Source organism: Arachis duranensis, chromosome 5, assembly GCF_000817695.3.
Source record: "Arachis duranensis cultivar V14167 chromosome 5, aradu.V14167.gnm2.J7QH, whole genome shotgun sequence".
Taxonomy (NCBI): Eukaryota; Viridiplantae; Streptophyta; class Magnoliopsida; order Fabales; family Fabaceae; genus Arachis; species Arachis duranensis.
Genome location: NC_029776.3, coordinates 103,829,655 through 103,843,433, shown reverse-complemented (window position 1 = coordinate 103,843,433; position 13,779 = coordinate 103,829,655). Strand labels below are relative to the sequence as shown.

General features: G+C 31.9%; 1 protein-coding gene across 1 annotated transcript; it reads left to right on the top strand.

The window, feature by feature from the left end:
* The first annotated feature begins 3,261 nt into the window (after nucleotides 1-3,261).
* Nucleotides 3,262-4,395, top strand: LOC107490887 (uncharacterized). Its single transcript, XM_016111694.1, has one exon. The coding sequence runs from the start codon at nucleotides 3,262-3,264 to the stop codon at nucleotides 4,393-4,395; it is 1,134 nt and encodes a 377-aa protein (XP_015967180.1).
* The last annotated feature ends 9,384 nt before the right edge of the window (nucleotides 4,396-13,779 follow it).

The window sequence follows — 13,779 nt, the reverse complement described above, 5'->3', positions numbered from 1 at the left end:
ATTTTTTAAATTTAATTTAATAAAAGTTCTTTTTGAATGTAGCCCATCAAAGAAAATTGGTGGGGCGTTTCCTCTCCAATAAGTTTATCTTAGGATAACTAAAAGTCAAAAATACTTGATAATTATATGTTTAAAAAGAATTACATCTTAGTTCTGTATTTATTTTATATAAATTAGGATGTAAAAATTTTAAAATTTGTATATGTAATATCAACTAAAATCATAAACTACTGAAGAAAATAGTCATTTATAAAAAAATAATTCAACATGTAAACCACAATAGACCGTAATAATTTAGGAAAGTATTTAAATTTTATATCTAAATCTACTAAATACATATATAAATTAGATAAATAGTTTAAAATATTAAAATTTATATTTTAAAAAATTTATTTAAATTTTAAAAATATAATATTTTAAATTAAAGTGTAAATAATACTTATGTTTTTCTTATCCCATTTTATTTAATTAATTGATATTGGTTTAAAAAGTTATAACCTTTTTTAGATAAACTGATTGAACTTTAATTAGTTACGTTTTAATTTAAAACCTTTTATTTTTAAAATATTTTTAATTTTTTTCTAATATTAACATTTTAATATTTAAATTATTTTAGTGCAAATCTATAAACTCCTAGAATGTATAAAAAAAGGTTCTTAAATTTATAAAAATTACAAGGAGTTATATTGTTATTCAATTTGTGCTCGAAAAAAAAATATTTATAGTTAATGCTCATCAATAAACATTACAAACACATGCTATACATATGTTACAACTACTGTATACACCCAAAAATTTATTCTCCTGTTCACCTCATCATGCATTTTAATTTGCATAAAAAAATAATGTAAAATTTATCTATACATCTTAATCTTAATTTTCCAAAATTAATATAATTTTAGATAAAAATATATTAATTTTAAATTTTTGAGAATTATATATATATATATATACTTTTTATTTTTTAAATCACACAATAATATTTATTTTTTAAATTTTTGCGTTAACTTTTAGGGCAAATCACTTGATTAAGCCATGGTGAGAAAAATTTTACACAAATCCGTCAAACCAAAATTTAGTTCATAAATCAACCAATGCATGTTTTTATATAGTTTGAACCAACTCAATTCGAACTCCATTTACATATAATTCGAATCATCTTGATTCGAATTATACACACACGCACACACATTAATTCGAATCACCCTGATTCGAACTACACCCACGTATTCGTTTTCAAGTAATTCGAATTTGACTGATTCGAATTATTCATGGTATAATTCGAATTATACTATTAAAAAATTAATAAGTTATTAAAAAAAATTATATTACAAAAAATATTTTATTCTATGCAAAATAATTTTAAAAAATAGCTTAAAAAATGTTAGGAGTACTATAAAACTTTTGTAATGTTCTAATGACTTAGGTAACATGCATGTACTCAAATTTTAAATAAAATACTCTACATAGTCAATAATAATTTAGAAATGAAAGAAAATATTTTATTTCATACAAAATAATTAAAAAATATATTTTATTCTATACAAAATAATTTTAAAAAATGGCTTCAAAGATGTTATAAGTACTATAAAAATTTATAATATTCTAGTTATTTAAGTAAATACATAATAAAAATATATTTTTTTTAATTTCTATATTATTATTGACTATGTAGAGTATTTCTTTAATGTCCTAAGTCATTAGGACATTACAAATTTTTATAGTACTCCTAACATCTTTTAAGTCATTTTTTAAATTATTTTATATAGAATAAAATATTTTTTTTGTCAATATGCATGTTAATTTTTGAATTCAATTTGTACTCCAAAAAAAATATTTATAGTTAATGTTCATCAATAAACATTACAAACACATGATATACATATGTTACAACTACTATATGCACAAAAAAAATTATTCTCTTATTCACCTCATTATGCATGTCAATTTGCACAAAAAGATAATGTAAAATTTTTCTATACATCTTAATCTTAATTTTTTAAAATTAATATAATTTTAAATAAAAATAAAATTTAATATTAATTTTAAATTTTTGAAAATTACATATATATATACTTTTTATTTTTTAAATCACATAATAATATTTATTTCTTAAATTTTTGCATATAACTTGCATATATAACTTTTATAAACCAATATCAATCAACGCCTCCACTAGATAAACGACCGGAAATTTGGGCAATGAAATTAAAAAAAAGTATTCCACCTAAATTATCTTTTGTGTATTGTGTTTGGATACGATGGATAAGACACTAATATAATGTTTAGTATTATATTTGGATACACATGGATAAGACTAAAATATTATATGAAATGACTAAAATAGTCCTGTAATTCGAACTTTTCTACATCAATACAAATTAATTTAATAAAAAATGAGAATACGTAGGAGTACAGACGGAACTTGAAAAAAATATTTGAAGAGGCAAAAAAATTTTAATAAAAAAATATATTAGTATTTATATTAAAATAAAATTTACAAATATAATTATTTTATTTTAAAATTTATTATTAATATGTAGGAATACATATGGTTAAGATTAACAAAAAAAATAAATTTGAATTTGATTAATAAAAAATTTTGTTTAAATTAATAAGCCAAATTAATTTTAAATACAAAATTAATTTTAAAAAAATCATTTTTACATGAAAAAACAATTAATTTTTGCATATAAAAATCTATTTTTATTTAAAAAAACTATTTTTTTATCTAAAAACTGATTTTTCTTTATAAAAAACTGATTTTTCTTTAAATTATATAAAATCAATTACAATTTATAAATTATTTTTTAACATTTTAAAAGATCAATTTTAGGGCAAAAAACGTATTTCAGCCATGGGAGTGAAACGTTTACGCAAATCAGCCAAAATGCAATCCTAGACACCAATCAACCAGAACCAAATTTTTATATAATTCGAATCAAATCGATTCAAATTATACTCTCAAGTAATTCGAACTCAATTAATTCGAATTACATGCATGCAACAAGTTCAAGTAATTCGAAACAAGTTGTTTCGAATTATAGTAACCTAAACCGTATTTAGTTAATTCGAATTACTAGGTTAGCTTGTAATACTACATAATTCGAAACATATTGATTCGAATTATGTAGTAATTGTAATTCGAATCCAATTGATTCGAATTATATATATAGTGCGAATTTAGTTGATTCGAATTACAATGAACCGGAGCTGTATATATATGTTGTGAACTCATGTTGCTCTCAATAAAGAGGGGAGATGGCTAGTGATGAGAGTTTCCTAGTGCTGGTACATCACAGAGGGTCGATTAAGAAAAAAACTCGGTCCGGCGTGAAGTTCACTGATAAGGATCCCCTATGTATTATCATGAGGCCAACAACCACCTACGATGCTCTTGTTAGCTCTGTGCTGGAGAAGCTTGGTCTCGAAGGAGTTAAAAGGGTTAAGAAGTTTTTCTATCGCATTCCAACAGCGGTGCTCCATGATACCGTGAAGTTTGATTGTTCCACGATCGGGAGTGATGAGGACTTGCAGGTTATGTTTCTTTGTCGTAGGCAGTTTTCTGAGGTAAGGACACCAGAGTTGTTGGCAAAGTTGGTTGATGTGGTATCTAGCTCGGGTGGTTCGAACCGGAATGCCAATACTATAGCCGCGGTTGCCGGTTCGAGCTCGAGACCTGCGGTTGCTTCATCCTCTGTTCCTGTGTATGAGCCACCGATGCAGCCTGTTGCCTCCCCTTCATTTGCCGTGGATCTGAGCGCCAATGTTGGAGACGAGGTTCGATATGGGGAACATCTTCCCACCGAAGTGCATTGTCCTACACCGGCTGGTGTTGGTGATGGTTTGTTTGATGATCCAGATGACGATGACGTCGAGCCGGATATGATCGCTGATGAAAGCGGCGATGATCTTAGAACTACTGGTCCGAGAAGGGCTACAGGTGGATCTAGTTCTGGCACACAGCAGTATCCACCCCATTTTTTCGCGTTGGACATGGATGCCATGCGGCAGGACGAAAATGCTGTGCAGGCCTCTGGATTTGGGGCTAGAGATACCGAGGGGTCTGCCGGTATGACCGAGTTCCAGGTTGGCCAACAATTTCAGGATAAAGATGAGGCGCTGTTGAGTGTGAAGACGTACAGCATCCACCGAGGGGTCCAGTACAAGGTCGTTGAGTCAGACTACCGCAGGTATGTGGGAAAGTGTTCTGAATTTGGGAATGGGTGCACATGGCTGATTCGGTTGAGTCTCCGACAGCGGAAGGGCCAGCTAACTTCACGACATGTCTGTTGGCCACTCGGCACATGCACCGGTACAACCATGCTAGTGCCGCCGACCCCCAACTGTAGTGACCCATCTCCTCAAGCCGAGCAACATATGGTAGCCATCTGATGTGTATACGATTGCCGGACTTGTCGGCAAACAGCTACGTGCCCAATAACATCATGATATAGGCACAGGCAAAGCGCCTAACTGTCTCCTCATCAGCCCCGTCTGGACACTCTCCAAAGGTCTCCTGAAACCAGGTGCAGTTGACTGCGAATTTCTGCACCTGGTTCTCGGGAGGTACAACACCGAGCAACTCACGGAACCACTGCCAAGCTGGCCTCCCACCCTCAATGTAAAGGTGGAAGTCTGTCAGGCAACCACTGACGTAATCTCCGTCCACTGGCAACTCCAGCTGGTATGCGACGTCCTGAAGCGTGATGGTGCACTCTCCGAACGGCATGTGGAAGGTGTGCGTCTCAGGCCGCCACCTCTCGACGAATGCGCTGCCAGGGGCTCGTCTAGTCGGAACCATCTGTCGTTCAGTCTCGCAAGATGGTACAATCCGGCCATCTGCAAGTACGGAACGTACCTCTCATCAAGACGCATCCCCTGCTGCCGCCTAACGCTGGATATGCAACGACGAGGCTGGCCAGTAAATAAACCGCATAATTAGAACAGATGCACAAAACAGTAACATTTACGATATATTTCATAAGGATGCAGTAAATAAATCGTTCAACATAACATATATGAAACAAGCGACCAACATTTTATACACAAACCGCTAACTCAAACCACGTCCAAAAACCATTATAAAAAACAACAATCACTAAAAACCTCTATCATAATCAACTACCCTAAACCTAAACCCATGACTAAACCCGCTATCCAAAACCATTCTCAAAAACCGCTTACAAAAAGCAATTTCACTAAAACCACTATCCAAAACCATTCACTAAAACCACTATCCAAAACCATTCACTAAAACCACTTGCTAAAACCGCTAACACTAAAATAAACCGTTATAAAAAACCATTAACATGGTCCACTAGCCTAAACCACCATCCTAAACCACTACCCTTAACCGCTAACCATCACTAAAACCACTATCCAAAACCATTCACAAAAACCGCTTACAAAAAACCATTTCAAAATCCCCTAACAAAAACCACTGGCCTAAACCACTTGCTTAAACCGCTAACACTAAAATAAACCGCTATAAAAAACCATTAACAAAAACCACTAGCCTACACCACTATCCTAAACCACTAACAGTAACATAAACCATTATCAAAAACCATTAACAAATACCATTATCATAAACCGCTTTCATCAACCACTAACAAAAAACACAATCAACAGTGCAACATCATAAATCACTAACCTCGTCGTTGATCACACCGGCGATATGAGCAACTCCATCCAAACGATAAAGCCTCCCTGGATCGTCCCCCATCGACTAAAAATGCCGCTCTGGTCTTACTCGGCCCGAATGTTGGTTGTTTTCTCTGGGATTTGGTGGAGTTGGAGAATGACAAAGTGATTCGAATGAACTTGGTTCGAACTCCTTATATAGCCGAATCCCTTGTAATTCGAATCAACTTGATTCGAATTACTTTGCAAAACGAATTTCACCTAATTCGAATCAACTAGATTCGAACCTCTCACTTGTGTTCTTCTCCATCTAATTCGAATTAATATCACTCGAATTACACTTTTATAATTCGAAATTATTTGTTTCGAATTACTAGGGTGGATTGCATGCTTAATTCGATTTCAATTGATTCGAATTACCTTATACTTGTTTCTGAGAGTAGTTCGAATTGATTTCAATTCGAATTACATGTTATATTAATTCGAATCTTATTGATTCGAATTATATTAAAATTGGTCCTGGTGGATTCAGGTATGGAAGTTTCATTTGGCTGATTTGGGTTATATTGAGCTGTGCTTGGCTCATTTGGATTTTTTACCCTCAATTTTACTTTTGATAATATTTATCTTTCAAAAGTTTTAAGATTAATTATTTTTGTTATTATTTTTATTACAAATCAAATAATATAATATAAGGTTAAAATGGTATTGAAGTAAAACGATAAAAAGAAAAGAATTATCTACCTCCAATAAAAAATTCTACAAAAAGGAGAGAGTACTTGAAAAAAAAAGAGATAGAGAAAGAACAGGAATAAAAAAAATATTTCTGAACAACGCAATAGGAAAAATAAGAAGGGGTAATAGTGAAAAAAAAAGAAAACAAAATTTATAAAATTGCCCGTGTCCACTCTTCCAAATTCTGTGTCCATCATTGTCCTTCGTGAAAGAGTGGACATAAAAATATAAAGAACTGGCTCGGAGACAATATGTCCACTGTCCATGTCTCTGCTTCCAAACACTTTTTAAACAAGTGTTGTCCATGTTTCCGTGTCCTGCCCCCGAAAACAAACGCTACCTAATTTACCAAAGCATGAACTTCTCCCTCAAACTCTCTACCGTCGCCACCTCACCAACCAGCCCCTTCTGCCGACGTCATTCTCTCTCTCACTGGACATCGTCGTTGCCTCTTAGGTTCTTCACGCCATTGCTTGGTCGCCAACCAGCTCCCATCGTCGCCGCCGGAATCCTCCCCACCACCGCTGGTTCGTCAAAAAGGACCCTCATCGACACTTAAGGATAATCATTCACTTAAAGATAAAAATAATCATCCGCATACCTAGTAAATTGAATATTCAGCATGTTTTAATTATATCTAACTAAACTCATTCCAATTAAATAACCATCCACATAGGAATTAAAATAATCATTCGCATACCTACTAAAATGACCATCTAGCATTCCAGCATATTATGGGTTGACCACAACATCTAACATGCGCATTAAATTTCTCACAGAAGACTCCATCTAGACATTCACGACCACGTGAGGGAAAGCACAGGTTGCTATTCACGCCTGTGTCTGCACGGGTAGGGGTGACAGTAGTACCCGTATCCGCGGGTACCCGACCCGCTCCAATCCGATCGGGGCGGGGTCTGACTGGAGCGGGGTGTTGAGCGGGGCAGGACGGGGTCAGGTTCAGGATAATCATCCGTAGCCTGTCCCTGCAGCCGGTCGGTGTTGTCACAGCCACCAATCTCACCTCTTCAACTCTTCTCCAAGGACCACAACCTCTGCTCAACTGCTTCGGTCACCTCGCCGCTGTCCCTCACTAAGCTCACGTCAGCGTCGCTCCCACTTCTCTCCTCGCCGTCACTGTCTTTGCTGTCATTGTCCTTGCTGGCTCACCTCTTCCGTCTGCGGTCCCTAGTCTCTGCTCGCCTCTCCATCATCGTCTCTCTGCTAACTGGTAAGCACTCCTCTCCGGCTCGCTTCTTCAGTTTTTATTTTAAGTTAATTTTGTATGATTTATTTTTTATGTTAAAATAGTTAAATTAAATTCATAATATTACTTATGATTATTGCTTATGGCTGATAATCTCATTTTTTGTTGTTGATGGTTGATTTTGTGATGTTAATTGTTGATGCTTTTATTTTTGATTTTGTGTTGTTGATGTTTTGATTGTGTACATTTTGATTTTTGATTTTGTATTGTTTATGTTTTGATTGTGCGCATTCTGATTTTTTATTTTGTATTGTTGATGCTTTGATTTTATCAAACTGGACTCAAAATAATGTTTATTCAAACAAGCAAAACATTCATTTCGTCTGCAATATTTTTCTTTTTATTTGAATGCAACTTGCAGTTTTGCAAAAATAATTTTGCTGTGCATACAAGTAGATATAGTAGCACCATGAATGAAAGATAATGAATTGATGATGTGATGAAGGACTCGCTTTCAAGTTGTCTTACAGTGGTTTCGCTCAAATTCACATGTCAGCCCCCAAATATTTATATTGACCAAGATAAATCCCTCCTTTGATGAATGGTTGAAGTTACTGGCTGCCGTGGACCAACTCTAATTTCAATTTTTAATTTAGTTTAGACCACGTTCCCTTAACAATTAACTAGCAAATTAGTTAAACAAGAATGAAGAACCATCCTAATTTGTTTTTGCCTTTACTTTTAAAAAGATTGACTAGAAACTTAGAACTTGAAACCAGTCTTGTAGAGTTTGCACTTGGTCTTTCGATATAATTGAGAAATTTTTGCTGAGGTAACACTTGATTGATTGTGGTTAATAGATAAAGAGTGATAAGATTGGTTAATATGACTCATTTTTTATATATTTTTAGCACGAGGCATTACAAATTTTTTTATTTATTATTTTACAGAATTAGAGTTAGAGTAAATATTTTTACATTGTTATATAGTAATTTTTAATTGCATCATCAATAGAGTTATTTTATTGGTTTACCATGAAAACTATACCTATGCAAATTGTTCAATTCTAAACTAAGTGTTGGCTGCTTCTATTTTTGTTACCTTTGCTTTGGAATTTTAATTTGGTGTTGCTTTCTTCTCAATGGTATTGCTTTTATTTCTGAAAAATTATTTCACCTTTTTTTTTAAAATGGTGCCAAGTTATTTGGTAAAATTTTGTGTTTATTGTTTACTAATCATAATGTTTAACTTAACTAGTTTATATGTTGTGTTTTCAATGTAGGTTTGTTAAATGGTGGAAGAACAAGAATAATGATTGAAGACTCTATTGATGTAATTTCTTTATTATGTTGTTAAATTTGTAGTAATTAAACATTAATTTTTTTAATTTCAAGTTATTTGACATTGTATAAATCTTATATTTGTATTTTAATTTAGTTATGAATTTTAAGTTTTTATCTTAATTTATGTATGAATGTGTAAAAATTAAAATGTTATTTAATTTTTATAGGGGCGGGTACCCATGGGGGCGGGTTAGGGTAGAGCAGCCTACTACCCACAGGTAGGGGTGGGGTGGGTAGTAGTGGAATGCAAGGACGGTGGGGCAGAGTCGGGTAGGGCAAAAACCCACCCCTACCCGTCCCACTGCCACCCTTACACACGGGCTGCGGAGGGACAGCGGCGCATAGTCAGACTGCGGCGGCGTGCACGGGCCGCAGTGTTTTGACTGTGTCTGAACGGCGTTAGGGAGAACGGCGACGTTATGATGCGTCGGAACGGCTATCTCTGGCATCGACAGCGAGTTTTGGACATAGATCGAAGATCAACAACGACGAATTTTGGACGTAGAAGGAGGATCGTCGGGATGAACAACAGTGTGAATGGAGATGAGAGAGAAAGATTAAGATGGAATGAGAATGCGATGTGATGGTATATTAAATTATTAATAGGAGGTTATGTTGCCAATCCTAATAATTTAAATTTAAAAATTAATTATTCTAATAAATTAAAAATCTAATTTTAATAATTAATTTAACCTTTTCTTTAAGCTGTTATTTACTTTATTCGACATTTATATTATTTACCAATAATTTCTCATACTCTAGTTATATCTTGTTGTTGGATACTTACCGATGTTATCTTATCTTTATTTATTAGTTTTTGTTTCCTTTGTATTATTTTATCTTTAAATTTTAAACTTTGTAACCAATCTAATATCTTTGGATTGATTTAGTTAATATTAATTTAAATGAAGTTAAGGCAAATCTAATATTAATAGGGAAATAAATTAAATGCTCTTTTAATATTTATAAACAAATTAAATGAAGTTAAGGCAAATCTAATATTAATTTGTTTCCCAAGTCGGTCCGAGCAGTGTGGATGAGACCACACGGATTGGATTTGCCACTGTTGGGCCGTCCAGAAGACCATCTATTTTGTGGGTTACTCGTTTCGTATTAGTAATGTGGGCTCGACCTAAATCTTAATAGGCCAGATAAACAAAAAGATAAATCTGACAAAATAAAAAAAAATTAATAGGTGACTCCAACCAATGGAAATCTGAAGATTAAAATCTATTAAAATAAAATACGTAGATATTCAAAAATATTATGTACACTCTATTAAATTAGTTACATATATTTATGTATAAATATATGGGTTCTTTAACTCTTATTTTTAATATATATTTTATATTATTTTTTATTTTTCAACTATGAATATCATCCATTAATATTATTTTTCTGTATTTATTTCATTATCATTTTTTTATATTTTTGTATTTTGTAAATTAATAATTTTTTAAGAGTAGAAGTTTTATTTATAATTTTTATAATTCTTTTAATAATTTTTCTTTGATTTTTAAAAATTTATATTTAATCTACCGAATCTTATTATTAATTATTTTGTTTTTCGTCTAACAATTTTTATTTTATTTTTAATACCTTCAATAAAATTTATTGTGAAATTGAGATTTTGGAAATAATAATTTTATATTGATTTAAGAAATTTAATGTCATTTGAATTAATATTAGTTAGAATCATTAATTTTTAGTTTATTAATTTAAATAATTTAATTATTTTTTTTCTTATATCTTCTAATATATTTATTGATTCAATTTTATTTATAATTTATATTTTTATTATTAACCCATATTTTTTAAAATACGTATTTAAATTGTGGCTAAATAAACAGCTTTAATAAAAATTAAAAATAATTTTTATCATCTTTATATGAGTGGTGGCATTTCTTTTAATATCTCCATTAGTTTAATAGAAGATTGTAAAACCTTCCAATAAGCCTATGGTTGAAGGGTCATTAATTAATATCATTGTGTCTCGATATAACCTTTGAAGCTAACAATAGGCTATTCAATCTATAGCCTATATAAGCCTTAATTGATAATATTGGATGAAAGAGGAGCTCAATCCTGAGCTTTACATGTGAACCAAGCTAACTGTAGTTAGATTAGAGTTAGTTAGTTACTTAGAACTAACATGCCAGCATGGCACTAAGTTAGTTACTTGTATGACAGGTAAAGGCAGTTGATTAATTAATTAAACTCAACTACTTTTGGGTTGCGCAACTATGATTTTTTTTTTTTAATCATAAAGGAGCATTTTTTAATTTTTTTAGTGTGTTTGGCAACTACGTTAAAAGAGGAAAAGTACGTTATAATTTCTTGAACGCTTCAATTTTTGATTTGGCTAATTATCTATCAACGCAGAAGTGATTTTGGTTACAAAACCATGTTTACAAAAAGTAAGAATTTCTAGCTTCTGCGTTGCACTAACTGGCTTTTAACCATTGACATTTAACCTTTATTTTTCTTTTACCAACTTTATCCTTTATACATAATATTGTATTATTTATAAAATTTTTATTATTTTTCTTTACATGAGTTTTTTTTCTATTATTTATTATTTATATTTTTTACTAATTTTTTATTTGATATTATATATTTTTATAATGATAATTTTTGTGCATTATATTTATTATTATATTTTTATACATAGCATACTAAAAAAGAGTACTAAAAATACTAAAAATATACTATATAAAAACATATAAAAAAAATATAAAAATTAAATATATATAAAAAAAATATTATAATTTAATGTCACGTCCTTTGTAGTAGTTATCCATCTAAAAGTGATTTTAACTAATATTATCCAAACAATATTTATTTTATCAAAATCAATTTTAGTATAGAATTTGCCAAACATAAATCATGTTAACACAAACTTACTTCTACCCAAAATCAATTTTATAAAATCACTTTTTTTCAAACTCCAGTTTGACCAACCACAATTCAAACACACACTTTATCATTCTGATACTTTTTATTAAACAAGGTTAATTAATTAATACGGGCCTGCTACACATACAAGCAATAAGGCCTTACAAGTGTTACAAGCCCCCAACCCACAAACATTCCACACGCGCACTAATTATATTGAATGGAGCGTAACATTCACGCGCTCCCACTCAAACGCTTACGCTTCTCTTCGCATAAACCGCCCCTTAATGGCAGACTCTTCCACTTCTTCCACTTCACAAAGCCATTCAGAGAAAGCGCAACCCTTCCATAAAACTCTCGATCAAGAATCTCCAGAGAAAACAAAGCTATAATACTCAAGGTACGTTACATTACCATTCCTGTATATTTTCCAGATTTCTTCTAGGTTTTACTGTTCTTCTACATTCTTCTAGGTTTTACTGTTCTTCTTGTTCTAGGTCTCATTTTACAATTTTTAATGTTCTACTTGTTCTAAGTTTTACTGTTATTCTTGCTTCTAGGTTATTCTGTTCTTCTTAGTTGTTCTAGGTGTTACTGTTCTTGGTGTTCTAGTTCTTCTGGTAACTGATTTTTGGGAGTATATTGCGTGATTTGGTGGGTGTATATTGAGTATTTTGTTGGATGTATATAGCATAATTTGTTGGGTGTATATTTCTAAACTGATATGCTGTAATATAGTCAACAGTTGCAACTGTTCTAATATTTGCTTGTCCATGGGTGTATATTGCTTAACCTTGTAATATTGCTTGACCTTGTATATTAATGCATGTTTGAGTGATATCTGACTGATATCTATGGGTGTATCTGACTCGTATCTATGGGTGTATCTGAATCATATCTATGGGTGTATCTTACTGATATCTATGGGTGTATTTTTCATTTCAGAAAAAATGGCAGGCAGAAACCAAGCTGAAAAATATGTAAGAACAAATATATGTCTTAGATGAAATCAGTTTTATATAATAGAAATATATCTGACTATAATTTTGCTTTGTTTACAGCAAACCAAAGACCTTAAGTGTGCAACACATTTGTTAAGTGAGAAATTCAGAAACAGAGCGAGGAGAAGAAAACAATTGTTAAGGATTTAGTGGCCTGATGCACATCCCGCCGCTAAGGGTGCATCACCAAATTGTCAAATAGATTCTAAGGATATTGACACTGATTAATGTAAATGTTATATAGTCCTGTAACAAATTGAACACATGCTGTAAAAATTTTCCAATTATAATCCAGTTTATTGTAAAATTTCTTTCAATAATTAAACTCTCTCTGCTGTATTCAAAATGTATGAATTACAGGTACTATAATATGAAGAAAAACATCAAACCAAATATACACCCATAACCTGCCATTTTTTACACCCAAAGAAAGTTGAATATACACCCAAAAATCTATCCCCCTGATGCTTTATTCCTAAAATCCTAAACCCTAAACACTTAAAACCTAAACTCTAACTCCTAACCCGTAAACCCTAAACCCTAAAACCCTAAACCCTAATACCTAAAACCCTTAAACCGTTGTAAAAAAAATAGTATTTTATAACATAAAAACAAGATTCTGAAGTATATATATGTAAAATGCGAAATACAAGAAAATTCAGAAATACACCCAAAAGAACACTGCTTTTACACCCAAAAGAATGCATGCTCTCGCTCCTTTGTGTGCTTCTCATCCCTGTCCAGAAGTGGTGATCCATATAGATTGGAACCCATATATGACGGTCTTCATAGAGATCTGCAGAATACACCCAAACACAGACTATAAATACACCTGAAAAAAATTAAATTTACACCTCTGCTGCAAATTTTAAACAAACATTACCTGAAAGCCACTTGTTGTCCACAAGACCAAAATTCAGCAGAAAATCATTTCAATTCCTATCAAATGAGT

Bases quoted from the DNA above. Each gene is read 5' to 3' on its own strand.
- LOC107490887 (XM_016111694.1), top strand. From the start codon at position 3,262: ATGGCTAGTGATGAGAGTTTCCTAGTGCTGGTACATCACAGAGGGTCG.